General features: G+C 48.6%; 1 protein-coding gene across 1 annotated transcript; it reads left to right on the plus strand.

Annotated features, from left to right (window-relative positions):
• Window positions 1–4199: 4199 nt before the first annotated feature.
• LOC124652636 (protein NO VEIN-like) lies at window positions 4200–14659 on the plus strand. The gene is made up of 11 exons (XM_047191681.1): window positions 4200–4924; window positions 5192–5302; window positions 5971–6082; window positions 6273–8023; window positions 8121–8333; window positions 8589–10856; window positions 10926–11038; window positions 11355–11739; window positions 11920–12237; window positions 12646–12903; window positions 13308–14659. The coding sequence occupies exons 1-11, from the start codon at window positions 4232–4234 to the stop codon at window positions 14505–14507; spliced, it is 7422 nt and encodes a 2473-aa protein (XP_047047637.1). The 5' UTR covers window positions 4200–4231; the 3' UTR covers window positions 14508–14659.
• Window positions 14660–27787: the final 13128 nt, after the last annotated feature.

Here is a 27787-nt window from a genome sequence, read left to right on the forward strand (position 1 = left end):
ATTATTTTATGCTATTTGATATTATTCTATAGTTGTTAGATATTATTTCTATATATGGTACATACTATTTATAAGTATGTGTGGCCAGATGGCCTATTTCCCAAAGAAATACGCCAAATGGCCAAATGGGTGGCCGCTGCGTTGGGCGCAGCGTGCGACCCAAACGGACACGCGGACGCGGGGCGCTGTCCGCGTGTCCGGCCGGCCACGCAAACGGCCCAAAACGGACGGCCCAGCGCGTCCGTTTGGGTCAGCCGGTTGGAGATGCCCTTAGGCGTTGGCCGGAGGAGCGGGATCTGGCGGCGGCTGGAGGAGCAGGAGCCGGCCGCGGCTGGAGGAGGGGTAGGCGGCGGCGGCGGAAGTCCTCGGGCCAGCTCCAGGCGGCTACGTGGGGGGCTTGAGGGGAAAAGGGCATGAGGGGATCGTGAGGAGGCAGAGATAAAATGAGGCTGTGTACTCACGGCGGCCTCTTTTGTCCACGTGAAACGAAGTCTGAATGAAGCAGCGCATGTTTTAGCTAAATCGTGTCGGTCTGTAATATCTAGCGAGATCTTTTTTTCTGTTCCGGAGTGTATCCGGGGAACTTTATGTATTGATGTTATTTGATCAATAAAGCGCTGTTTTCGCTAAAAAAAAGAGCTCAGGAATCACCTATTTCGCTAATTCTGGGATTCTGGTTCTCTACGTGTATTTTTTTAGAATTAATTTCACACAATCTGGATATTATGGGAGCTGTTTGTTTCAGATTCTAATTCAATATACCTGTAAATGGACGTGCTAGCGGTGGTCCACCAGATGCCACTTCCTGCCGTTTAAACTAACGGAACTATGTACATAATCCGTATAATACCGCCAGGACGGGCGCCGGTCCCGCTGCCTGGCCGCTTACACCCGCCAGATTCGCCCGATCGATCGATCAAACATGCTAGCTAGGCCGTATTCCCGCTGGCTGAAGTCGTGCGCTACTGCCTCTCCTCATTTCCCTGGCTCCGGCAGGATCCTGCTCACCGGCGCGACCATCCACCACGCGGGCGCCGCCCTCTGTCTGCCGCCTGAGATTGCCGCCCCTGCTCCACCCCGACGAGGTCGTGGTCGAAGGCGAGATTTCGTTTGTTGCGGAGGCCGTCGTCGCCGGCGAGGTGCACCTGCCTAGTCGGGCGTGAGTAGTCGTCGATCGGGTGAGCGACGACCGCCTACTCTAGTCGCCAGCTCCGCCTCCCAATCCACGCTGGGGATGGGGGAGCATATTCGACCTCCTCATCCAGAGAACATAGTTGAGGGGCGGAGCGGGGGGATAGGGCGGCGGCGGTGAAGCTGTTCCTTTGGGGAAGAGGAGTGGAGAGGAGGAGCAGAGGGATGGGGCGGCGCCTGCCTCCCGTCGCCATGGAGGGGGTCAGAAAGTAACGATGGGCGGCGCGACGGCGGTAGCGGGGTAACCGTCAATGGCCGCTACGATTCATTCATTTTTACTGGGTGTCCATTTACCAAGTTGAGCGGTCCTGGGCTAACGGCGCCGTGGCCTGCCGTTTCCACTTACAGATATATTCTACAATAGTAGAATCTAAGAATCAAGAATTTAAGCCCAAACAAAGGGTACTAAGTTTCGCTTTTCAGTTCGGCGGCCTACCTGATCGACGCGGCCCGGCCACGTGCAGTATCTGGTATCTGGTGGTGAGCAGTTACAAATCGGCCGTAACATCCGCCGTCTTATGTTACGCACGCCGTTGCGCTTCTCCCCGCCGCCACCGTCACCCAAAACTTCCATAGCTATTGTTGACAGTGTGTATGCTATGTTAGTACTCGGTCTAAATTGCAACGGTCTATTATGCACTCTAGAGGTTACTTTAATATGAACTCCGGACGTTGTGGAGCTTGTTTACTCCGGCTTGAGGTGTGCTTTTATAGCCCTACACAATGAATGGTGTTTGTTATCCAACAATAGAGTGTAGAAAGTAGCATTTATTTATTCAGTTATGTGATCAATGTTGAGAGTGTCCACTACTGAAAGTATGATCCCTAGACCTTGTTTCTAAGCATTGAAACACCGCTTCCAACAAGTTCTGTTACATGTTCGCTTGCTGCCATTTTTATTTCAGATTGCAATTACCACTTATAATCATCCATATTACTTGTATTTTACGATCTCTTCGCCGAACTAGTGCACCTATACATCTGACAAGTGTATTAGGTGTGTTGGGGACACAAGAGACTTCTTGTATCGTAATTGCATGGTTGCTTGAGAGGGATATCTTTGACCTCTACCTCCCTGAGTTCGATAAACCTTGGGTGATTCACTTAAGGGAAACTTGTTGCTGTTCTACAAACCTCTGCTCTTGGAGGCCCAACACTGTCTACAGGAATAGAAGCGTGCGTAGACATCACACGTACCGATCCCTCCAAGGTCGTTGGGATGCGATCAAACCGGCATGCAGCCTGTGGATGGCGACACTGGATCAAGTGGTGTCGAATCCTCCTAGCGGCGCAACTGTGGACGAATATGTGATTGAATTTGCTTGCTTTCTGCTTGCACAATTTGTGTTTGGTTTGGTGACCACACCTAGACGATTTCATCTTTATTTTGCAAATGTAGGACCGCATTGCCGATGCAAGGTATAGAGATATGGCCGATAGCAAGGGCGAGAGCTTCATGATGAAACATTGCTTTGATGCGCTTCAACACCTCCCCAAGTGGAAATTGAGGGACGAAGAAACTGCACCCAAAAAAGTTGCAATGGTTGCGTTGGAAGATACCGAGGATGAGAAGGAGGGCCGAAACAATGACAAGCTGGAGGGAAACAAGAAGGCCGAAGAGAGGCTGAAGCTCGAGGGGGAGGCAACATTGTTGAGGGACGAGTTTGATCAAATGATGAAGTCGAAGGAGGTGATAGCGGCCAAGACTTTGGAGGCCAATCTTTTCATCATCGAGAAGAAGAAAGATGTGTGAGTCTTACCAAGGTTGAAGCCAACCGAGAGAAAACAAGTAATAAGGCTAAGTTGAAGGAGATGAGGATCAATGTGAAGAAGACCAAAGCAATGAAGCAACTATTGGCCGAAGAGATGAAGATCATGATGATGAACATAAAGAACATGAATGAACAACAAATGGAGTGGTGGAAGGACGCCTCGGCGGAGTTCATGGAGAGACGGAGACTAGCTCGTGAAAGAGCAAGTGGTAGTGCATCGGTGACGCATGGAGGTGGTGACAACGGTCCTACCTCCGTTCGATGCCGGTGGTGAGAGGAGATGGTGATGAGATTGAGCAACTTTCTGCTATAAACTATAAACGATTTGCTATGATTGTGTTATTTGATGTAAAACTATGAACTATGCATGATTGTTTGCATTTGGTAGTTTCATCGTATACCAATTCTGTGATAAAATCCTGCTCTGTTTCACGCCACCTCTTTTCAACCCATAAATACAAAATCGGTGAACCTAACTTTGGCTTTTCAGTTCGGCGGCCTACCTGATCGACTCGGCCCGGCCACGTGCAGTATCTGGTATCTGGTGGTGAGCAGTTACAATCCCACCAAATCGGCCGTAACATCCGCCGTCTTACGTTACGCTCGCCGTTGTGCCCCGCCGCCGCCGCCGCCGCCACCATCACCCTGACCCTGACCCTCCGCCGCCGCAACCCTGCCCGTCCACAATCAGCGACTTCGATAGCCGCCACCGCCACGGCTCGCCTCACCACGCCCAAAACTCCGCCGACGACAACATGATGAGCGGCAATGGGGACCAATCTGCTCGGGTAAGCGGCGTCTCCAACCCCACCACCGCCGCCGTGGCGGCAAATCCCGACGCCGCCGTGGAAGGTCCCGACGCCCCAGTCTTCAATCCCACCACCGCCGCCTCCACCTCCCACTCCGCCGCGGCGGCAAACCCCGACGCCACCATCTCCGCCGCGGCGGAAGACCCCGACTCCCCCGTCTCCAACCCTACCACCACGGCCTCGACCTCCCACTCCGCGGCGGCGGCTAACCCTGACGCCACCATCTCCGCGGCGGTGGAAAACTCCGACGCCCCCGTCTCCAACCCAACCACCCCTGCATCGACCTCCCACTCCGCCGCGCCGGCAAACTCCGACGCCCCCGTCTCCGCCGCGCCGGCAAACCCCGGCGCCCCCGTCTCCGCCGCGCCAGCCACCTTCTTGCAGCAGCACTGGCCATCCCCATCCCCGTCCAACCCCACCGTCTTCGGAGCAGTGGTCGCCGGGGCACCGTGGCACGCAATGTGGAGCAACGAGAAGCCATCGGCCTTCGAGAGGGTGGACGCGACGGTGGCGCCGAGGAAGAAGCTCGCGTGGGGAAGTGGCGTCTTCTCGCAGCAGCATTGCCCACACCCACCCCCGCTCATTTGGGAGCGCCCGACCAATCCCACCGCCTTTGAAGGAGTGCTAGCCGTGGCACCGTCGCGGGCAATGTCGAGCAACCAGAAGCCATCGGCCCTCGAGAGAGTAGACGCGGCGCTGACGCCACACCCACCCCCGCTCACTTCCCACCAGCAGCGCCCGGTCAACCGCACCGCCTTGGAAGGAGCGCCCAGGGCGGCACCCAGGCCGGCAATGTGGGGCAGCGAGAAGCCACCGGCCCGAGAGAGAGTGGACTCGGCGCCACCGCCGACGAAGAAGCTCGCGTTGAGCGTACAGGGCACCAATGGTACGGACAAGTCACCGGGCTTCCGTATGCGTGTTGATTCAGATGATGGGGTTTCCGACGATGAGGGAGGCACTGCCGTGGCTCCAGGGCCTGGCTGCAACAGAAAACGTAATCAGATCCAACTCACTCGCCCTTTGTCGAAGCAGCCCAAGAAGAAGCAAAAACATAAAGAACCGCCTAAGCATGCCCTCAGCTCGGATAAGCTAATGGAGTTTATATCAACTTGGAGGCAGCCGTGCCTTCGACATCCAGATGAAAGTGACCTGGTATGCTTTATATCACGGTGAATCTTTGTTTTCTGGAAATTATAGCTGGGATCTTGATCAGGAACCATCACCTATGCATCATAATAAGGCATTAGTATATCTGATATAGATGCTACTTGTTTGATTATAGTAATTCATAAATCCTTCTTTGTATTTCAACGTATTTAAACAACCGCATTGATTGTTTAGCAAAGGTCAGAGGATGTTTTGTTCCACCAGCCACTTTTTTTTTTCTGAAACAACCTTCTTTTACCTATGATCATGCAGATCCTGGAATCCATGCTAAATAGCTATACACACACGCTAAGTCCGAGACAAAGGCAGAGAATGAAACATTGCTTCACACAATACCCTGCCATTGCCTTGCTCAATTTTGCTGTAAGTTGATTATCCTGTTAATTTATATGCATTACTACACGTTTTATGTGCCTATCATTCTACTCCCATATAGTTGCAACGTTTCCTTTTTTCTCCCTGTTTTGTGCACATACAAGGATACCGCTTTTATTGATTTTAATTTAACTCTGAGTCTGTGTGTCCCAGTGGAGTAAAATCCACCCAACTAAAATCATTGTTTGGCTGACTTGATACAGGATCTATCATGTAATTGCATATTTCTCTTGATAATTTGGACTATGTTATCTGGAAAATTTACTTGACATTCCCCGCTGCACCTGGTTATGGTTGTTTGCACTGATTTAGATATGATGCCCTAAAAACATAGGAACACATACTCTCTTTTGGGCGTGAAGAGATCTGGAATGGTATATATGGCGTTCCTTTCATGTATTGTTTTCTCATTTTATTTTGCTCTCTGGCTAGTATACTCAAGTTGTACTGTATTGAACGCAAAGGTTTACTACGTCGTAGCTTGTATTATTCACTCATCTATCCAATATCAGTTTCAAGTGTTCAACTATGTAATGTAACCGAATGCTTATTCTTATATTTCTCTCAGCTATGGGTTCCTCTTTTTGGTTTCCTGTAAACTTGTAATGTAGTGTTGCCATTTCGGTATATGTATTCACCTTTACATGTATATGCAGGTTCGAATAATGGGAGCTCCTTCTTTATGTCCGTCATTAGAACCTGTGGTTCCCGTATGCATGGATGCTAAACCTGGATGCAGTAATGGGGGCAGCAATAAGCCTCCAGACAGTTCTCTCTCTCTCTCTCTCTCTCTCTCTCTGGTGTTCAAAATATACGATGTGAATTGGTATCATGCTTTCTTTGTTCTTGTGTGTAGAATTGCTGCCTTTTGGGGGCACCGAAGGCAACAAAATCCCTTATAATCTATTGTATCTATATATATAAACGACCTTTTCACATTTGATACTGGTTTGTGCAGGTGTTGCAATTGAGGATGTTATCAAGAGAACTACTGAATATTTTGAATCCAACATTAATGTGAGTGACCTGGGATCTTTGCAAGTGAAAAGTTCATTCTCCCTGAAGAAACTTCGTGAATGTGAAATATGGGTGACTAGTCAATTTTCAGCCCAGCAATTTAGTGCTCTTGGCCATGGAACTTTCCTCGAGTTTCTGGAAAGACATGGTCATCATTTCCCTCCTAACTGGAGTGGCTTCTTAAGAGGGGAACTTCCTAGTTCTTCCTCTCTGGAAGTTTCTGTAGTGCAGCAACAGATTGGAGTTTTACTCTGTCAAGCTGAGAGTAACTGGCTGGAGAATGGTGAATTTTCAGTGGATAGTTTCCGGATGCTTCTGAAAAGACAATTTCCAACAGTCGATGTTGAAGTAATGCAAAACAAATTAGGAGGCCTCACTGGCAGTACTGAGGTTCATGGAAAGATCATACAGACAAGTACCATAAAATTTTCCATCGCGCTATTGGAGAAACGGTGGTTTGGTGAGTTGTTGAATCATCATATTGCTCAACAATCTTATCCTGGATCAGTTTCCTCGCAAGAAGCAATAAAGTGCTTACTGAAGGCTCCATTGTTATCTGATCTTCTTCTTTGGTCAAATTGGGACGTGCTGTTTGCTCCCTCATTGGGTTCCTTCACACATTGGTTGCTGAATATAGGCCCAATTCAGGAGTTATCATGCATTGTGACCACAGATGGCAGGTTCGTTAGAATAGATACATCAGCCACAGTTGACCAATTTTTAGAAGCCGTCATTCAGCAGTCACCATTTCAAGTGGCACTGAAGCTGCTTTCCTTGCTACACATTTACAATGGCTCTAGCAATGCTCCAATTTCGTTACTGAAGTGTTATGCACAAAGAGCAGTGGATGCTATAATGAATACAAACAACGATTTAATCAGTACTAGTTCCGAAGGAAAAATATTTGTGGGCGAGGAACTGCATACACAAATTGCTGAACAGGGTGCGCGCTCTTCTCACTATATTGGCCGCATTCAAGGAAGTTCTGAGATCCCTTGTGTAAGGAGGCTTATGTCTAAAAGCTTATCAAACATTGATCACACTCTTCAGTTGATTGCAAAATTTATAGTGGACTGTCTAGGCCATCTACCTTCTGAATTCCGGAGTCTGGCAGCAGATATACTATTGTCAGGACTTCAGACTGTTACTAAGAATTGCTACTCAGCTATCTTGCATGCATGCAGTGAAACTTGGCAGCTTTGCATGCTTCACAATATTGGGTTGTCACTTGGAGTTGCTGAATGGGTTGAAGATCATGACACGACCTGTTTGACTGAAGATATTCATGCACACGGAGAAATTAATTCATTTTCTGTACCTGGAGGACATCCACATGAAAACACTGGTATGCTTAATGATGCAGCTGATGACACGATAAAGGAGCGAAGCAAATCATTCCATGGCTTGGAGGCTACAAATAATGAAAATATGGATGTGTCTGATCCTATTGAAACCGAGGCAGATATGGCAGAATTACTAGCCACTAACAAGCCTGCTGTGATTGAAGAATTAACTCTTGAGGAAGCAGCTCTTATTATTGAGACTATACGTCATGAAGAGTTTGGTTTGGAGCAGACACTAAGTTATACTGATGACAGCTTGTTGAAAAAGCAGCATGCTCGACTTGGCAGAGCTCTTCATTGTCTCTCACAAGAATTATATTCCCAGGATTCTCACATAATTCTTGAGCTAGTATGCCAACCTATGCATTTATTTTATTTCATTTGTGTGTGTGGGAGTGGGTTTGTCTGCATATATTAATTTGCCGATGTTTTCTATTCTATCTCAGATACAGAATGCTGATGACAATACTTATCTCAAGGATGTTGAACCAACATTAGCATTTGTTCTTCAGGAGAATGGAATTGCTATTCTCAATAACGAGAAGGGCTTTTCTGCTGATAACATTAGAGCATTGTGTGACATTGGTAATTCAACAAAGAAAGGATCAAACATGGGGTATATTGGAAATAAAGGAATTGGATTCAAGTCTGTATTCCGGGTAGGTGCAAACGTAGTTATTTTTTTCAATTATCATCTTAATGATGTAAGTATTTTTGCCATCACATACGGAATTTTTCTTACATGGAAACCATAGGGAGACCCGATATATTTTTTTATCAACCAATATGATAAATACATCTTAATTTCATGCATGTCTTGTTTCATCAGTCAATTTGTTCTTTACTTGTACCTTCCCATTCTCATCTTGTAAGACTTTAAGTTCTGTGTGGAATTAATACGTGTTCTTTTTCAGGTAACCGATGCTCCAGAGATCCATTCAAATGGTTTTCATGTGAAATTCGACATCACAGAAGGCCAGATTGGTTTTATCTTGCCAACTGCAATTCCACCCTTCGATAGCGATCCTTTAAGTAGATTACTATCTTCTGAAGATGGCTTTGATGCATGCTCCTTCTGGAACACTTGCATTTTGCTTCCTTTCAGGTCAAGTGTCAGGAAGGGCACTGGTATGTGCTCTGTCGTGTCCATGTTTTCAGATCTGGACCCATCTTTGCTTCTGTTCCTTCAGAGGCTAAAATGCATCAAATTCAAAAATGTACTCAGCGGAAACTTTCTAGTTATGAGAAGAAAGTCTCTTGCCAATGGCATCGTGAGGATCTCACATGGAAATGAGGCAATGAGTTGGTTGGTAGTTAATAAGAAATTACACGGCTCAATTGTGCGTCATGATGTATGCAGTACGGAGATAGCTATGGCATTTCCTTTGCAGGAGACTGAGGAAGGACAGTACGATCCTCATTTGAAGCAACAGCCTGTGTTTGCTTTCCTTCCTCTAAGGCACTACGGTCTTAAATTCATTCTTCAAGGAGATTTCGTTTTACCTTCATCCAGAGAGGAAGTGGATGCAGATAGTGCATGGAATCAATGGTTACTGTCTGAATTTCCTTCTTTATTTGTTAGCACACAAGAATCCCTTTGTGCTTTACCTTGCTTCCGGAAGTCCCCTGGAAAAGCTGTGAAAGCCTTGATGAGTTTTGTGCCTCTACTCGGAGAAGTTCATGGGTTCTTTTCTCAGCTCCCACACTTGATTCTTTCCAAGTTACGCCTAACCCGCTGCATGGTTTTGGAGGGCTCCAGTCTACAGTGGGTCCACCCATGCAACACACTCAGGGGTTGGGATGAACAGGCTAGAAAGCTAATGTCTGATGCCTTACTTCATGAACATCTTCACCTTGGATATCTATCAAAGGATATCATTATATCTGATACCTTGTCAAGGGCCTTAGGTATACATGAGTATGGACCAAAGGTTTTGGCTGATATTATCTCATCTATTTGCAGAACTGATGGTTGTATCAAATCACTGGGACTGGAATGGCTATGTGCTTGGTTTTTCACACTTCATTTGGCCTTGCTGTCTCATTCTTCTCGCAATCTTCCCTCAACAACAAGTGTTGAAAGTGATGTCTTATGTTCACTCAGGAAACTGCAATGCATTCCACTTTCAGATGGCTCGTTTAGCTCTATAGCAGATGGCCCAATATGGTTGAATTATGATCTTCTGGACTCTACATCTGAATCTAAAATTAGCATCCAGAGCTTCCCAGTTCTATATAATAATCTTCGAATTGTGAGTCCTCACATTCTCTCAATGTCCTGCAAAAATAGTTACATTAAGGAAGAGATGAAAACAGATGACCTTATAGATATTTTACTGAAAATTGGGGTGCAGAAGTTGTCTGGACATGACATTATAAAAAATCACATCCTCGTGTCACTGTCTAATGCTACAGATGCTAATGCAGAAGACAAAATAATGACAGAATATTTGAGTTTCATTATGCTGCACCTTCAGTCATCGTGTACAAGCTGTGACTCTGGGAAAGAAGAGATTGTGTCAGAACTACGAAAGAGGCCTGTTTTACTTACGAATAATGGGTATAAGTGCCCAGCTGATGTACCAATTCACTTCAGCAAACATTATGGAAATTCGGTGGACATAGGCAAGCTGCTTCAGAATGTGGATACTACGTGGATTGAACTTGATACTTGTTACTTGAGGCATCATAGTTCTGCTTCATTGCAATTCAAATTGAAAAGTTGGAGGCAATTTTTTGAGCAGTTGGGTGTGACTGATTTTGTTCAGGTAGTGAAAGTTGAGAAAAGTATATCAGAGGTTGATTATGTTCTAGATTCTACTCCTTCCCGAGATGTCATATCTGGAACACCTTGTATTGTATATGACTGGGAGTCACCAGAATTGGCTAATTTGTTATCGATGTTTTCTTCAAAAAAATACCGAGAAAATTCTATATATCTTCTGAAGGTTCTTGACAAAACCTGGGACGATTATTACAGCACGAAATCCAGAAGTCTCAGAAATGCAACACATTCTGGTGAGAATGTAACAATTGAGTCTTCCTTTATGAAGTGTCTGCAAAACATCAAGTGGATAGCATCAAGTATGGACGATGACCTTCATTATGCAAGAGATCTATTCTGTGATTTGGCAAATGTGCGATCCCTTCTTGGCAGTGTTGCCCCATATGCTAAACCAGTGGTCAGTAGTTTATCCTTATCAAACTATATTGCATTATCTCAGATCCCTTAACTCATTCTTGTGGAACAGCTATCAAGTAAATCACTTCGGAAGGATATTGGATTCAAGACAAAGGTATCCTATAGTGACGCTTTATTGATCCTGAATCACTGGATATCATCAAAAGGTCCTTTTAAGGCAAGGTATGGTGTGTCTCCATCTATTTATGAATTACAGAAAATGGTAGTTGCTAAAAAATGTAGCAACCTATTTATAACTTGTCTTGAACCACTTATCTCCACTGGGAGGTGTAGAGTGAACAAGGAAGTGATTTGGTTTATTTTGGAGGGTTATATTTAATTTATTTGTTAATTGATTGATCCCTGGTCTGGTTATAATATTACTAAAAATTAGAACAATTTAAACATTTCCAGATATTCATCAGAACTACATATTACATACTGGTTATGCAATCTGTAATTTATTTTGTATAACCCTGCTTGCCTGCATTTCCTTCAGAATGGACCAGATGTGCAAACTCTATACCTTCTTGTCGGAAGGCGTGGCAAATGGAGAGATCAAGATTAAACGGGATTTCCTTTCACTCTGCTTTATATTTACACCAGTACAGTGTTCACGACCTACTGATCTCGTAACTGGGAGATTTATGTCTTCAAAAGACTTATATTGGCATGACCCAACAGGCTCTTCTGAAATGACGGATGCATTTGTTTCAGCAAAGAGGACTATGCTTCCAAGAAGAATGTTATCCATGGCTTATCCAAGATTGCACGAATTCTTTACTGAGATATGTGGTGTGCCAAAGATTCCAACTACATCTGACTACCTTGAGATACTGTTACAGTTATCAAGTGTTGCATTGCCTTCACAAGTAGCTAATTATGTGAGTTTTTCAGGCACAAAATACCTAACCTGCACGGCGTAGACTTGGCAGTTTGTACCTAAATATGATTCTACTCACTCTTGGATAAAAATAGTAAATTACAGTAGCCTAGGGCATTTTGTGTGTCGAGGAGGATGATTTCCTTAACGTAATTAAATCTCATTTTCGCACTTTATGTAGGTATTTCATGTATTTGTGAGATGGGCCAATGACCTCCATTCTGGAAGTGATAAGATGAAGGATATCTTGTACTTGAAAGAATCTCTTCAAAAGTTGGAGACAACGATATTGCCAACCCTGGTCGATAAATGGGTGTCTCTCCATCCATCTTTTGGCCTTGTTTGCTGGGCAGATGATGATCAGCTAAAGCAGCAATTTACAAACTCTAGTGCGATCGAATTTATACAGTTTGGTGAACTTTCTCTTGATGACAAACAAACGCTACATGTAAGAGTTGCTGCACTGATGGACATCTTAGGTATTCCGGCACTTTCTAAGGTAATAAGGTCATGTTCTATTTAGTATTATTTCCTTTTTCATGTATGTTAAATTCAGAATACTCAGAAATCAGAGAAAAAAATCAAACAATTTTTCTTGTCTTTAAGTTGAACCGAATTCATTCTCCATATCTACTCCAAGAATTACAAGCAATTCAGCAGTAATGGCCAACAACCTAACACAATGAGCTTGTTATGACAAAAAGCTGTAACCTACTCACTTGTCGCTAGTTATCTGAATTACATTTGGACAGCCTTGTTCATCATTTAATATGATGAGCTTAGCTAGCAGAAGCATATGCTTATACATATACTCAAGTCAATATATTGCTAGTATTGATTTGTTGTATTATTTTCAGATGTACCATTTGTTTTATGATTCTAATCCACTAGTCCTGCCTCTACACAGGTTGTGTACCGGGAAGCAATATTCTACGGCACATGGAACAACAGGGAAACAGCTAGTTTTATTAGTTGGCTTTTACCGTATATGCAACGTTACATCTACAACATGCATAGAGATGCTTACAACAGCTTTCAGCAAAAAGAGGCCATGAAGCTTAGCAGTCTTGAAGTTATTGTTGTTCAGAAGTTATTCTTCAAGTATATGCTGAAAGGAGGTGATAGTTCTTCTAATAGAAGGTTTGAGTGCCATTGTCTCCTCCAGGTTAGCATCTGCCTTTATCTCTGCAGTTATAGTTAGTACCAGCAGCTGTTAGTCTGTTTTGTTGTCCTATCTTTGGGATTTTCGGTAGGGAACCTTTCTAAGGATCCTGGAGATGTGAAGAAATCAGATGGTCCATTCCCAGGTGCCCTTAGGGTAGTGTACAAATGAAAAATAGCGATATAACTTAGCTTGCAATGATTGTATACTACATTTATTATTAGCAATCACTAATTTATACTCGTAGTAGGTTGCTTTGGACCTATTAAAATTTGTTTGTGTAGTAACATTAGTTGTTGACTTTCTTGTCATCTGAGCACATGCTAACACCTAGGTTGGAATTTTCAGATTTTTTCTAGCTAACATTATCAGCTCTAGAACTAATTTGGTTTGTTACTCATTTCCAGGGAAATATTTTATACGCTACACAAGAAGCTGATTCACATTCAGTTCTTTTCGAACTTTCTAGACTTTTCTTTGGTGGGTCTGGTGATCTACACTTTGCAAATTTTCTTCACATGGTCAAAACCATGTCAGAATCAGGCTCCACAATGGATCAAATTGAGTTCTTTATTGTCAATAATCAAATGGTGCCTATGTTGCCTGAGCAGGAATCTGTTTGGTCATTTTCTTCCTCGTTTGTGGAAAAGGAAATATTCACTTCCCAAACAGTTCACTTGCAACCTCCGTATGAACCCAGTCATACCCTCAAGCGTAAGAGGAGCCCAGAAATCATTTCAAGCCAGCCGCCCAGTAAAAAAACAGACCCTGATCTTACGACCTCCAATAAAAGCCAGCAAGAGATAAAGGTGAATGATATGACATCTCCACCACAGCTCAGCAAGCCTGTTGACTATGGACACGCTGAAGATACTTCAGTTCCTGTCAAGCTTGAAGGTGATCATGTTGTGAAAGAGGATTTAACAAGGGAAAATAATTTGTTAGCCGAAGAAAGTACAATGGAGGTTGGTGATGAGCCTACTTGTTTGGACTTGGAGGCAGCAATCTCACCAAGTCCGGTTGATGAAACCGAGCTAACCTACGTCGATGATAAACTAACTGATGCTGCAGAAGAGAAGGACAACACTGATACAGGGTCTCCATGTGGAAGCGAGTTAGGAGTTGGCACACCTGGTGAAGCTGCAGTACGCAAACCAGATGAGCGGTCAAGAACTGGCAGGCTTGGTGAAGCTGCAGTGCACCAATACCTTGCTGGGCAGCTAGGATCAAGCAATGTCAAGTGGGTGAATCAGGAGAGCGAGACTGGGCTTCCCTATGATATTGTCATCACACCCGAGGGTGGTTCTGCAGAGTATGTGGAGGTGAAGGCGACTGTGACTTCAAACAAGGACTGGTTCTACCTCACACCCAGGGAATGGCAATTCGCGCTGGAGAAAGGGGACTCCTTCAGCATCGCGCATGTCCTCTTGGCAGGTTCAGACAAAGCGAAAATAGTGATGCTGAAGAATCCGCAGAAGCTTTGTCGCCAGCAGAAGGTGGATTTGAATCTTGCTCTCGTTATGTCAAGAAAACATAGAAACCTCCACCAAATTTCAGTTGAGTTAAAGCCTGACACCATATCCCTGGCAGATGAATCTGCATCTTGATCAGCCTTTGTTAATGCGGCTATGCCTCCGTCATTTCTAACTCTAGCTCGTAGATTTTGTATATAACTACCATAGCCCTCTAACCTGCTCTTTTGGCGGATGTTCCATAAATGCGTTATGTGCTAATCCTTAGTGAATGCTTCTACTTCTTTTATTACCATGTGCTATTGTTACGTTGCAGAAGTTGATAGGGCTAGGGAGAATCTGCCGTAAATGTAACCTTTCTGCAGTTTTGGTGTAAAGAACATGATCGCTCCTACACCTGTCATGTTCGTGATCGGTTGTTCCAAAATTATGGAATGTTACTCCCTCCGATCCATAATACTATTTATTAACCAGAATTTTATGGTGAACGGAGTAGCAGAAATTGCTGCTGAAGTGGAAGTGTCGACTGCATGATCCGCAAGACGAAAAAGGTAGTCCATCACTAGAACGAAGAGAAAGAGGGGTGAATGCCTCGGCGTAGTTGATGAGTATGTCAATTCGGTATTAACCAGAATTTTATGTAAGCTGGTGTGCAAAAATCATGCATTCCAGTTGCCCACTTGGAACCGGAACCTCTCAACTGGAAGGTTGATTGCTTCTCATTGACTTCCTCTCGAATTTAAGTTCCTGTCTTTAGAGCATCTCCACTCGTCTCCCCAACGAGGCCCCCGAGCGCCGTTTTTCCCATCCGGACGGCGAAATTCGGCCCAGTCGCGATCCCGGTTCCTCGTTTTTATCCGGATTTGGCCCTTCATCCATCCGGCGAGCCCACGCCATCCCCGGTCCCCCGAGGCGCGCTCGGGGACTCCGGACGAAAGAATTTGGCGCGAAACGTCGTGTGGACCCTCGTAGTTGGCGACAGGAAAGCCAAATCCTATCGATTTCCCTCCAATTTGCTTGCATATCCCCGTTCTCTCCCGCCGAATTTGTGGATAGGCATCTCCATTCTCCTCCTCGTCTTCTCGTCCACCACCATACCGCCGAAGCCGAGGAAGCCGCGGGCGAAGAAGGAGCGGCCGCCGGGTGTGTCCAACGCACGGCGGACGAGCTCCGGCGCCAGATCGAAACAAGCGGTAGGGCGGAGAGGGAGAAAAAACTCTCCGCGAAGAGGGCGGCGGCGCTCGCCGAGGACGAACAAGCGAGGAAGATCTCCATGGCCATGAGCATGGGCCATGCTCGCGGCGGCGGCGGCGCCGCCATGTTCCCCGGCCAATGGCCGATGCAAGGTACAAGCAGTTCCCCGTCGACTTTCTTCCCTTCGAGCTTCTCGCCGTCCTCGCCTGCCATGTTCCAAGAGGCCACCTACGGCCAAACGTCCAGGTTCACGCCGTCGCCGCCCGAGCTCGCCGTCGGCAACCTGAACGAGAACCAGTACGAGGGGACCTCGCCGGCCCTACGACGAGGACCACTTCTGTTCGGTGCGATGGCGGCGCCGAACGACGAGGTGATCCACGAGATGATCAACTCCGGCTCCATGGCCGCCGCTGCGAGCCCGGGTGAATGGATCGTAGCGAACAAGAGGGGGAGGGTGAATGGGCGCTACACAATTTTTATGTCTTTTTCAGTTTTTAGCAAAGCGGAAGGTAAAGGTGACGTGGGCATTACCCTTCGGGTAACCAATGTTGCTCTACCCTACACGGTCCAACTAGAAGCCCATGAAGGTACCCGATGGCAAGATGGGCCACTAGGATGGTGCGGCGGAAGATTACTTGGAGTACAAGACATGGAAGAAGCCGGACAAGGAAAGATTGGAGATAGATCTACTGTAAACCTACTCGTACTCGAATAGACCTCTCGGGACCTGGCCACCTATATAAAGGCCGGGAGAGGGGCTATCGAGGGACACAATCAATCTTAGCAATCTTAGCCAACGAAGCTTAGAACTAGGTTACCCTAGCAATTAGCTATCTCGACGAGATCTCAGCCGAACTATTCGGCACCCCATTGTAACCTGTTTTCATCATAATCAAGAACAGACGAGGCGGGACGTAAGGGTTTTACCTCATCGAGGGCCCCGAACCTGGGTAAATCGCTCTCCCCGCTTGTCTGTGAACCGATGTCTCGTGTCAGCTTGCAGGATTCCATCAACCCTAAGCCCCTATCGGAGGGCATTGCCGAGGAGCACCCTCGACAATTGGCGCCGTCTGTGGGAACCCTGTCGGCACAAGGCAGGGCATCGGCAGATCCGATCATGACATCGGCGGCTTCGCCGACAACTTCATCAGCAACTTCGTCGACACCATCGTCGCCAATCCTGGGAAGCCCGATTCGATTCGGCTCCTATGAGTTTACTCCACACAGCGATTCCTCCCGCTCGAACTTTTCAGATCTACAAGGGAACATGGAGATGACCTTCGGCAGCGTCCACTACAACGTCAACGCAGAGGGAATCCTTCGATTGCTGGAATCCCCCACTTCCGGATCGACAGGTTCAAACGTGTCATCGTCACTCGATCTGTCGGATGGTCTGACGGGATCGACGCGCTCACCCGTGCCCTCGATTCCCCGCTCGGTGTCCTCCATGTCGGTAGGATCGGATGATTCCTCATCTTCGAAACTAACTTCGTACTACTGCCTGAACTGCGACACCAGGCATGGGCTGGGATCAAACGACACGCCGTTCATCTGCAACGCCCAGTATTCATCGGGAGAGGACAGTATCGACAGCACCATCCAGGGAACCACCCGAAGAACGGCACACCATCGGGTTTATGTCGCCAATAACACGGGAAACACAAGGCGCGGAGGAGACGAGGACCATACCCCCGTTCCGAGTAGAAGGGCGAGTTTTGAAAACAGCGCCGGCAACCGCGATAGCGATTACACCATTGCGGATGAGGAGTGGGCAGCGAGCAAGGGCAGCAGTACTCAACAACACGCCGCTCCCCGCAGGAACTTCGGTTGGAACCCTCAATGCCTATCGCTCCATACTGGAAAAAACCGGGAACACCTGTCGAAAGAGCAAGCCACCCTCGAGAGACGCCTATCTGCGGCGGACCGATCCAGCGAACGGCGAAGGGGCTCGCAAGGGAGTGCCTCCCGAAACACTCAGGGAACAGGCAAGCACCGGTCGAGACTATCCGGGCTTTCAGAAGATGACGCCAGGGAAATAACGTCGAATCCGACCAAATCCTTTATGACTATGGATAGCGCCGGCATGCCACGGCCGAAAACCGTTGCGGGAGCAACAGCCAACCTCGCCGCATACCTCATCAACCAACGCCCCGAAGGGTCCATGGCTCAAGCTCATCGAGGTGCCCTGGAGAGTCTCGCAATATTGGGGAACAACCTAGTTCCGCCAAAGGAAAAGACCACCGTCCAAGGCGGTGGGTCGAAACATCATGCGAGAGATGCTCGGGACGAAATCACCCGAGCAAGATCGACAAAGCAAGGCGACGACGCGCCGCTAGGAAGGACGACGACAACGATTCTTCGGATGAAGACCAGGAGTACGACGGCGAGCTCGGGGAGCCGGCTCGTCTAAGTTACAAGATCCGCGAAACGATGCCGCCCAAAAAGTTTAAGCCCACCCCTACCGATGCTGCCAAGTACGATGGGCAGCAAGAACCAAGATCCTGGATAGACGACTACCTGCAGATCGTGATCCTGCACAAAGGAAACCGAGATAGCAGCAATGCAATGCTTACAGCTTTACTTGAAGGATTCAACACGGGCCGGGCTAAGGGGGCTGCCGAAAGGTTCTGTTAAATCATGGGACGACCTAGTAGATGCCTTCGTTGCTAACTTCCAAGCAACATACAAGAGACCCGTCGGGATCGAAGAACTGCGGAATTGCCGGCAGAAGCAGAAGGAGTCGATGCGTTCATACATCGGGAGATTCACGAAGCTCCTGAACGCTGCCGAAGACATATCTGTCGACAGAGCAATCGACGCTTTCAGCGACGGCGTTCAGCGGGAAAGCTACATAGAAGAACTTGGGCGCAAAAAGCCAAAAACCATAACCAAATTAATGGAAATCGCCAACAGTTGGGCTGATGGTGAGGACAACGTACGAAGGCCACGGCAGCGCAGTGATGACGAAGTGTTGACGTCAGAAACCCCCTGGCGGGCAGAGACGGTCAACACGGTAGAGCCGGGAACAACTAGGGCTGCGGCTGGCCCCAGTCCCTCAGAGCGACGGCCCGCAAAGCCTCCTGGTCGCACGTCCGATGCTTATCACAAGGGCGTGCCACCGACCTATACCTGGTCGAGGAAGGTGTGGATGATGCCTCGCTTAGTTTCTGCATGGCATACACGTAAACATTAAATACGAGCCTCGATCGGCTCTCAGGTTATCCTGTGAATCGGCTCAAAGGGCCGATCCACCCATGATTCGGACGAGGTGCCCGAATATATGGTGGTCCTGCTTGATCAAGATAAAGCTGATTAGATCTACGACGATTTAGGGTTTTCACCGCATAATCGGATCATCCTACTCACGATTGGGCCTCGCGCTCGCGCACGGTGACCGTAAGCCGATCCTAGACGGGGCCTAAAAACCAACACGAGGTTGATCCCGGAACATCCTTTCTAGGGCTAGCAAACGCCACCCTACACGCCGCTGGATCCTCCAACCCTTTGTAAGGCCTAACTATTGCGGATGTTAAACTAATCCTTGATGAACAAGGAGCAACCGTAACGGATCAGATCTACTAAACTATGATCAAGCGGGGTGCCGCCCCTACACCTAAGATAGGTGTAAGGGCGGCTAGATGTGCAAGGGTTGCATAACGAAAGCATGTAATTCGAAGAACAATGCTAACCCTAACACATCTAAGATAACTACGTTGCTCGCCATCAAAAAGGCTTCGATACGAGCAACGCATGAACAACGTGGGCAGGCTTGTCTGCCTAGATCGCAAGATGCGATCTAGGCAGCATGGTGCTTACCGGAGAAACCCTCGAGACGAAGGAGTTGGCGATGCGCCGAGATTTGTTTGTGGTTGAACGTTGGTTGTTGTTTATTCCATAAACCCTAGATACATATTTATAGTCCAGGGGACTTTCTAATGTGGGCGTGCACCAAACCGTGCACGAGTAAGATTCTAACTTCTAAACTAAGATGCGATCTAATATGTTACAGATACATGGGCAAACAAGCCCAACTTGGTATAAAAGGCCGATTCACGTATTTCTTCTATATATATTCTTCAAGTCCATCTTGATCGCGGCCCACCTACGACTCGGTCAAATTCTGGTGATAACACATGCCCCCTGGTTTTGGAAATGACATTTCCAAAATCATTATGCTCTTCTTTCGTCGGGTCATGTCGTGGCGGAGCGGAGCTGCCGCAGAATCCTCATCATGATGCCTTGCCCCTTCCACTTCTCCACGCGGCCGCAAAACTCTCTTGTTGGGCAACATCTCCTCGGAAACTGCTGTGGCATTGAATCTCTCTCATATCCCCTTTATTTAACCGTTCTAAACAGCTTGCGTCTCCTTCGTCCTCCTCGCATTAGCACCAAAAAACCCTCTGTGCCACCATGTCGTCTTCCTCCTCCTCCGAGCTTTCCTATGGGTCCGACTCCTCCCGCGAGACGCCGCCGGAAATCCGTGCCCCAGAAGAATGGGACGAGGAGAGCCACGCCTCCTCCATTTGGTCTGAGGACGACAAGTCCTTGACCGGCGGGGATGAAGATCTTCGGTTCCTCGCCGACGGGGAGCCGGAGTCGAAGCGAGGACGACCGGTTCCCACGGGATGGTTGCCCCACCTGCGAAGAAGAGGACGAGGACGACGACGACGACGACGACTCCCTCGAGGGCTACCCGCCGGCGAAACGCCTCCGCATGTGGTGGGACGACGACGGCGGCGACGATGAAGACGGGGACGAAGCTCCCGTAGAGGGCTACGGGAGTAGCGACGAGGAGCCCATCGGCAGCAGTGCCGATGAGAGTTCCGAGGACGACGACGAGGGCAGTGATGGCCCGTAGAGTAGGATCTACCAGTATAGGCCTAGCCGTAGTAAATTGGCCAATAGGCCCTTCTTTTGTTCTTCCTTCTTTGAGCAATCAGTTCTTCCTTTGTAAGAAATCCTGTTTATTAATGAAGAAATTTCCCCAATTTGGTCTTGTCGATTTCTTTTGAACCGATTCTCAATGAGCCGATGGCAACGCATCGGTCTCTCGTAATCCGCCCTTTCTCTTCTCGAATAATGAACTTGAGTTCCGCCAGATCACTACCTTTGGCGAAAATCGCTGCGCGGGACTAGCCGATGGTCACCCAATCGGCTTTCCAAAAACGGGGCCTCCATCGGGCCGGCTGCCCCCGAATCTCAATCAAGGCGAACGGATACGAGGGCATGCCATTCGGACAGATGGACCCGGGCTAGGTCATGTACGAGAGAACTATCATGCGAGCCAGCCGATTCCCATCAAAATCGGCTCTCCGGAGCGAGAGAACCTTCAGGGTGAGCTGCCCCCCGAGCTTCTTCCTGCATCTTGCCGGCCAGATCGGCTCCTTTCCTTTGGCGGATCCAATACAATCCATCCTTGACCTGATCTGCACGTCCAGGCTGCTCTTGGCATTGCTTTTGAAGAGAGGATCCGAGCCCTTAAACTACTCCATTGAGGAGTTCTTCCATTAAAATCTCCCTTCGTGCTCCATTGACCCTCTGAACGTACCAGTTATTCCTCTTGATTCGATGGCCATGCATCGGCTTTCATATCCTTAAGTCGATGTCTGCTGCATCGGCTGTGCTCAAAAGTTTTCGAATTTTTGAAATTTTTTTTTTTTTTACGGCCGACTTATGCATCGGCCCCCACACTTCAATACCCATCACCAAAGGATGAGATACTTCTACTGCATATCCTCGTGTTTTATCCACCTGGGTGCCCCCCCGAGCCGATTCTGTCAAGAGAATTGATGGTATCGGCTCCGTTGGATAACATGTTGAACCCGAGGCGAGAATGGATGGTGAGGATAATTTTGGCCGATTGCTTGGAATCGGCCTCCACGTGCTTGCTCGGTGAAGGTCCTGTGGGGCCCCTTCATAAATTTTTGGGGCCGATCACAAGGATCAGCCTCGCCACGTTTGCTTATTGACGTGCTCTTGCTACTCGTTCAGGCCGGTAGATAAAACCAGCCCAATCTCTGACTTTATCATGTTGGTGCGCTTCGTCGTCGTCCACCTTGAGTGCATCGTGTAATCGTAGAGCACTAAGCTTTGTCGGAAGAACGAGCACCATGTTTGTGCCGGCCGATGTTTCATCATCGGCTTTCCTTTGCTGGGGCGCCACTCCATTTTCCGTGGACGACCCTCTTCATCCGGGGTTCGCCGAACCTTCGCAGCCGGATCGGGCCTTGCCTTCCTCAATGTATGCAAGTATAACCTCTCGGCTTCCTCCGGGCCGCGCAATCGCTGAACCCTGCGTTTACGGGAACGGCTGAGTCCATCGGGGCACCACCTTGGCCGGTGGTACTGTCTTCTTCTTCTTCTTGTCCCTCGTTTTCGAATCCTCGAGATCTTCCCATCGAGGGGACTCGGCGCGTTTGCTTTGTGGCGGGAGAGGCCCTAAGCGCTCGAACACGGACACGTTGGCTGCCTCCTTCTTCTTCCGGTTGCATTACGGGCAATTGCCGATTGTGGGCAATCGGCTCATTCCTGAATCCCAGCGGTGTACGAAGAAGGGACAGTCCCAGTGCCTATCCTCGTCGACTCGCTCCACCAGCTTTTCCTTGGCACGGCGCTCGTGCTCCTCCTCATCATGATCATGCCGACGACGTCTCCTGTCGTCCCTAGCCAGACGATCTTCTTTATCATCGCCGTTGTATCGCCGGCGTTGGTCATGCCTGACTCACATACTTGTTGAGGAGGTGATCGGAGAGAGGTCGTTGATACCTTATGTTTTTCACCTCTCCCTGCGTGACGTAGCGCTTGCCGTCTTGGCGGGGCCGATCGCGTGGAGCGGCTTCCTCTGTATCTTTGCTATGAGAGCAGCTGCCCTCATCTCCGTCCTTACCAAAGTGGTGTCCAGGTCCTACCATGTTGATATTGCACGGGAAATCCGGCTGGCACCCTCCATGGTAAGTATACTCCACCATGTTTACGGTGGGGAAGGGGTGTGTGTCGACCTTCATGGCGTGCTGGTTGAAAATCAACCGTCCGTTCTCTATCGCCATTTGGATCTGCTGCCGCCACACCCTGCAGTCGTTGGTGGTGTGGGTGAACGTGTTATGCCACTTGCAGTATGGCTTTCCGTTCAGCTCTTGCACCGTGGGGATCTTGTGGCCTTCGGGTACCTTTATATGCTTCTCCGTGAGTAAGAGATCAAAAATCTGCTCCGTCTTGGTCACGTCGAAGTCGAACCCTTTTGGAGGGCCTTGTGGCTTCACCCATTTGCAGGTCACGGGGCACGTCGCTCGAGTCCATTCAGCCACTTGCTATCTCTCGATCTCCCGCAGCACCTTCATCCTCGTCCGCCTCAACCGGGGTCACCGCACGCTTGAATTTGTCCTGGTAAACATCCGGGTGGCGCTGCTCATATGCGGACGGCTACGCACCATGTGCGCCAACGAAGGGTAGTACGCTTGGGAGGCCACGTCCTCAATCGATGATGAGAGACCCACCACCGCCAACTCGACTGCTTCTTTTTCACTTATATGAGCCGAAAAGCATCGGTTCCTAACGGTCCTGAAGCGCTGGACGTATTCGCCACTTGTCTCCCCGCGCTTCGTCGTACTTGCGCTAGATCGGCAATACCAACATCGGAAGCCTCCGAGTGATACTTGCTCATGGAACTGCTCTTCCAACTGCTTCCAAGTTCGGATGGAGTTCGGTGGCAGCGATGTGTACCACCCGAAAGCCGATCCTGTGAGGGACTGTGCGAAGAACCTCACACGCAACTCGTCTGATGCTGAGATCGTGCCCAGCTGTGCCAAATATCGGCTCACATGCTCGATGGAGCTGGAACCATCTGATCCACTAAACTTTGTGAAGTCCGGGAGCCGATATTTGGGTGGTAGCGGGATCGGTTCGTAGTCGTTGGGGTACGGCTTGGTGTAGCCGAACGTCTTCCTTTTCGGCATCATGCCGAACCGATCTTTCGAGGATTGCACAAATCTGATCCGTTGTGATGGCTGAAGGTGTCGAACCCCGAAGATTCGCCGGGGTGGCATACTTAACCAGCCATGCTTGCTTTTCCGGTTCTAAGCCAACTGCGGGAGCTGGGCTCCGGAGGTTTGTCGGAGTGGCGTACTTAGCTAGCCACGATTGCTTCTCGGGATCGGCTCTCGACGTTCCTCCTGCCGTTCCAGAGGCCCCTGATACTGCAGCCTGGTTCGAGAGTGCCCAGGTGTTGCAGTCCGGTACGTATGCGCACGCGTATCCGTGCGGGATCTCCTTGGGTGCCTCAGGTAGGAATTGGTAGTCACCGGGATCACCACCAATCTTGTAGACGACGTATGCCGATGAGTTCGGCAGTTCCGGTGCTGCCCATGCGAACGGCTGGGGCTGGAGTGGCATCTCTCCCTTGAAAGTCCCCGCAGCTGGTCCCGACGGAGAATACCGGTGGCTCATGATTTCTCGGACGACGCGCGGAGCGACACGCTCCAAAGTGTTCACCGGGCTCTCGAGTGGCGGTGCGGCGAATGAGCCACCATGTAGTTGATCTCCTGCCGCGGCGACCCGGTGCGTTCTTCCGACGGGCGGACAGATCCACTCCATCGAGTGCGCCTTCGGGTGTGAAACCCTTCCACCCGACGCCATGGGAGCGGGTTCGGTGGAAAGAGCCGATGAGTTCGGCTTCGAGGACCGCCTTGATTTCGTCATGCTTCTTCTTGAGCTCATCAGGCAGATCCTCGTACTTGACCGGAGTGCCTTCCGCCATCTCGGATGTAGATGGCGATGTTGTGGATGTCGAAGGTTGTCCCACCGGGCGTGCCAGAATGTGTTGACGTCAGAAACCCCCTGGCGGGCAGAGACGGTCAACACGGTAGAGCCGGGAACAACTAGGGCTGCGGCTGGCCCCAGTCCCTCAGAGCGACGGCCCGCAAAGCCTCCTGGTCGCACGTCCGATGCTTATCACAAGGGCGTGCCACCCGACCTATACCTGGTCGGGGAAGGTGTGGATGATGCCTCGCTTAGTTTCCTGCATGGCATACACGTAAACATTAAATACGAGCCTCGATCGGCTCTCAGGTTATCTTGTGAATCGGCTCAAAGAGCCGATCCACCCATGATTCGGACGAGGTGCCCGAATATATGGTGGTCCTGCTTGATCAAGATAAAGCTGATTAGATCTACGACGATTTAGGGTTTTCACCGCATAATCGGATCATCCTACTCACGATTGGGCCTCGCGCTCGCGCACGGTGACCGTAAGCCGATCCTAGACAGGGCCTAAAAACCAACACGAGGTTGATCCCCGGAACATCCTTTCTAGGGCTAGCAAACGCCACCCTACACGCCGCTGGATCCTCCAACCCTTTGTAAGGCCTAACTATTGCGGATGTTAAACTAATCCTTGATGAACAAGGAGCAACCGTAACGGATTAGATCTACTAAACTATGATCAAGCGGGGTGCCGCCCCTACACCTAAGATAGGTGTAAGGGCGGCTAGATGTGCAAGGGTTGCATAACGAAAGCATGTAATTCGAAGAACAATGCTAACCCTAACACATCTAAGATAACTACGTTGCTCGCCATCAAAAAGGCTTCGGTACGAGCAACGCATGAACAACGTGGGCAGGCTTGTGCTGCCTAGATCGCAAGATGCGATCTAGGCAGACATGGTGCTTACCGGAGAAACCCTCGAGACGAAGGAGTTGGCGATGCGCCGAGATTTGTTTGTGGTTGAACGTTGGTTGTTGTTTATTCCATAAACCCTAGATACATATTTATAGTCCAGGGGACTTTCTAATGTGGGCGTGCACCAAACCGTGCACGAGTAAGATTCTAACTTCTAAACTAAGATGCGATCTAATATGTTACAGATACATGGGCAAACAAGCCCAACTTGGTATAAAAGGCCGATTCACGTATTTCTTCTATATATATTCTTCAAGTCCATCTTGATCGCGGCCCACCTCTGACTCGGTCAAATTCTGGTGATAACACGAAGACGACGACCAGCCGAAGCACGACTCGGGTGGCCGAAGGGATCGTCACAAGAGAAGGAAGAACCGCAACTACGATGATAACAACCTGGTAGCCGCAGGATATTCTGATCGACAGGACGATCGAGACGATAGGCATGACGGTAACCGGAACAACTGTGGGAACCATGGTAACTATAAACCACGACAGCAGAGGACTCCCGAATTACCCTACGCTGAGCAGATCAACGCCCCCTGTTACTTACATTCGTATGTCGATTCCAAGGACGGCAAAACGAAGTCAAGTCACCTGCTCGTAGACCGTCGGCAGTTCCTTGACATGCACAAACTCATCCAAGCAATCGAGCCAGCAACAGCTACCACCACCACCCCCACCTCCACCGCAGCATCAAGTCCAGCAGGCTCAACCCCATCAACCCAGCGAGGCGTTTCCACCACCACGTGGGCAGATGAGCATGATCCATAGGACGGGTGTTTCGAAAAAGGAGATGAAGAAGCTCACCCGAGAAATCAACTTGGCAGAAAGCATCATGGCAAACATCCCCGAGTACGTCGAATGGTCTTCTCAGAACATTACGTTCAGTCGAGCAGATCACCCGATGACCATACCAAAACCAGGACACGCTGCCTTGGTAGTCGAAGCACAAATTGGGGGGTTCAAGATGAGCAAAGTCTTCATGGATGGTGGAAGCGGGCTAAACCTGATATTTGTCGACACAATTAGAAGTATGGGGATCACCATGAGCATGCTGGAAGAAACAGACACATGCTTCCACGGGATCCTTCCAACCGCACCGGGCCACTCTCTTGGCAAAGTCTACCTGAATGTTATCTTCGGCAGGGCCGACAATTTCAGGAAGGAAAAGATCGAGTTTGAAGTGGTGAACTGGGAGTCACAGTATCACGCTATACTCGGGAGACCAGCGTATGCCAAGTTCATGGTTGTGCCGCATTATGCATACCTCAAGCTGAAAATGCCTGGGAACAACAGGACAAACATCACAATCTATGGAAGTTTTTCACGCTCGGACAATTGTGATCGCGACTTTCAGAGGATTGCTGCAAAGTTCGGGTCACAGCAAGAAATCATCGACCCCCCGCCCAAGATGTCTTTACGAGAGATCAAAGAAGAAAAAGATGGCAGGGAAACCAAGAAGAAGCCAGCTGCTCTCGCCCTTAAAGCTTCGACAGCAGAAGCCTCGGCAGCAAAGGGTTCGGCAGTTGATGGCACAGAAGGCTTAGGAGACAGCAAGACGTTGGCAACAACCGCTCAAACCCCTGATGAAACCAGCAACGCTGCGGCAATCACTAACGCGGTGAAGAAGCCAGAAGAAGAGAAGAACCCCTTCCTTGCCTGAACAGTTTACTAGTCTTTATTTTCTTTTTCCTTTATTATAAACAGGGCCTTCCCTTTTTCGCCCTCTAGCATCATGCTTACCTTATTAATAAGAACTTAAGCTTCGATTCTTTGTTAAGCATTGCAGTAACTACAAACTTCTAAGCCCCATCACTATGCAAACATAGTACAAGGCAGAAGATCGCGCTTTCAAAAAGCCTCTGCGAGTGCTAAAAGACGTTCATCTTTCCCTCCGCTATAGATGCCTCTACGAGTGCCGTAAATAGCAAGAGTTTGGAAATACACATAAACAACAACCCACGTTCGATATTTTACTTATGGAAATATCAAGGAACAACGGGCTCATTGTCAGAACCACTACACCCGAAATATTCGGGAGTGCCCTATCGAAATTCAAAAACGGTTGAAAGCAAAGTTGCGCATACAACAGGTTTAGCAAAACCCGCAACACGAGCTGATCACTCAAATGATTTGCTAACCAACCAATATACGTACATCTAAACGAGCAACTAAGATTCGCTCAAGACAAAACTTGCCAACGACAATAACATGGTAAAAGTACATATGCATGTACCTACCGAATAAGAAGGCATCATTACATAATCCAAACACTTGGATAAAGTAACCAAATTATCTATTTACAAAACAGACATTAAATCCCTGAAATCATCCTTGCGGAGTTCCTCTTTCTTCAGGTACCCTTGAGTTCTCCTCGAGTCTGTCGACAATTATGTTGGTCGGCAACAATACCTTCAGATACAATGCCTCCAAATCTCCAGTCGCGTTGGCAATCGACAGCAGACCTGCCGAAGGATAACGGACAAGTACAAGGGCAAGTGTAAACCTGGCCCCTGCAAAAACTTGCGCACGTACCAAGTCTCGA

Source organism: Lolium rigidum, chromosome 5 (genome assembly GCF_022539505.1).
Source record: "Lolium rigidum isolate FL_2022 chromosome 5, APGP_CSIRO_Lrig_0.1, whole genome shotgun sequence".
Classification (NCBI taxonomy): Eukaryota; Viridiplantae; Streptophyta; class Magnoliopsida; order Poales; family Poaceae; genus Lolium; species Lolium rigidum.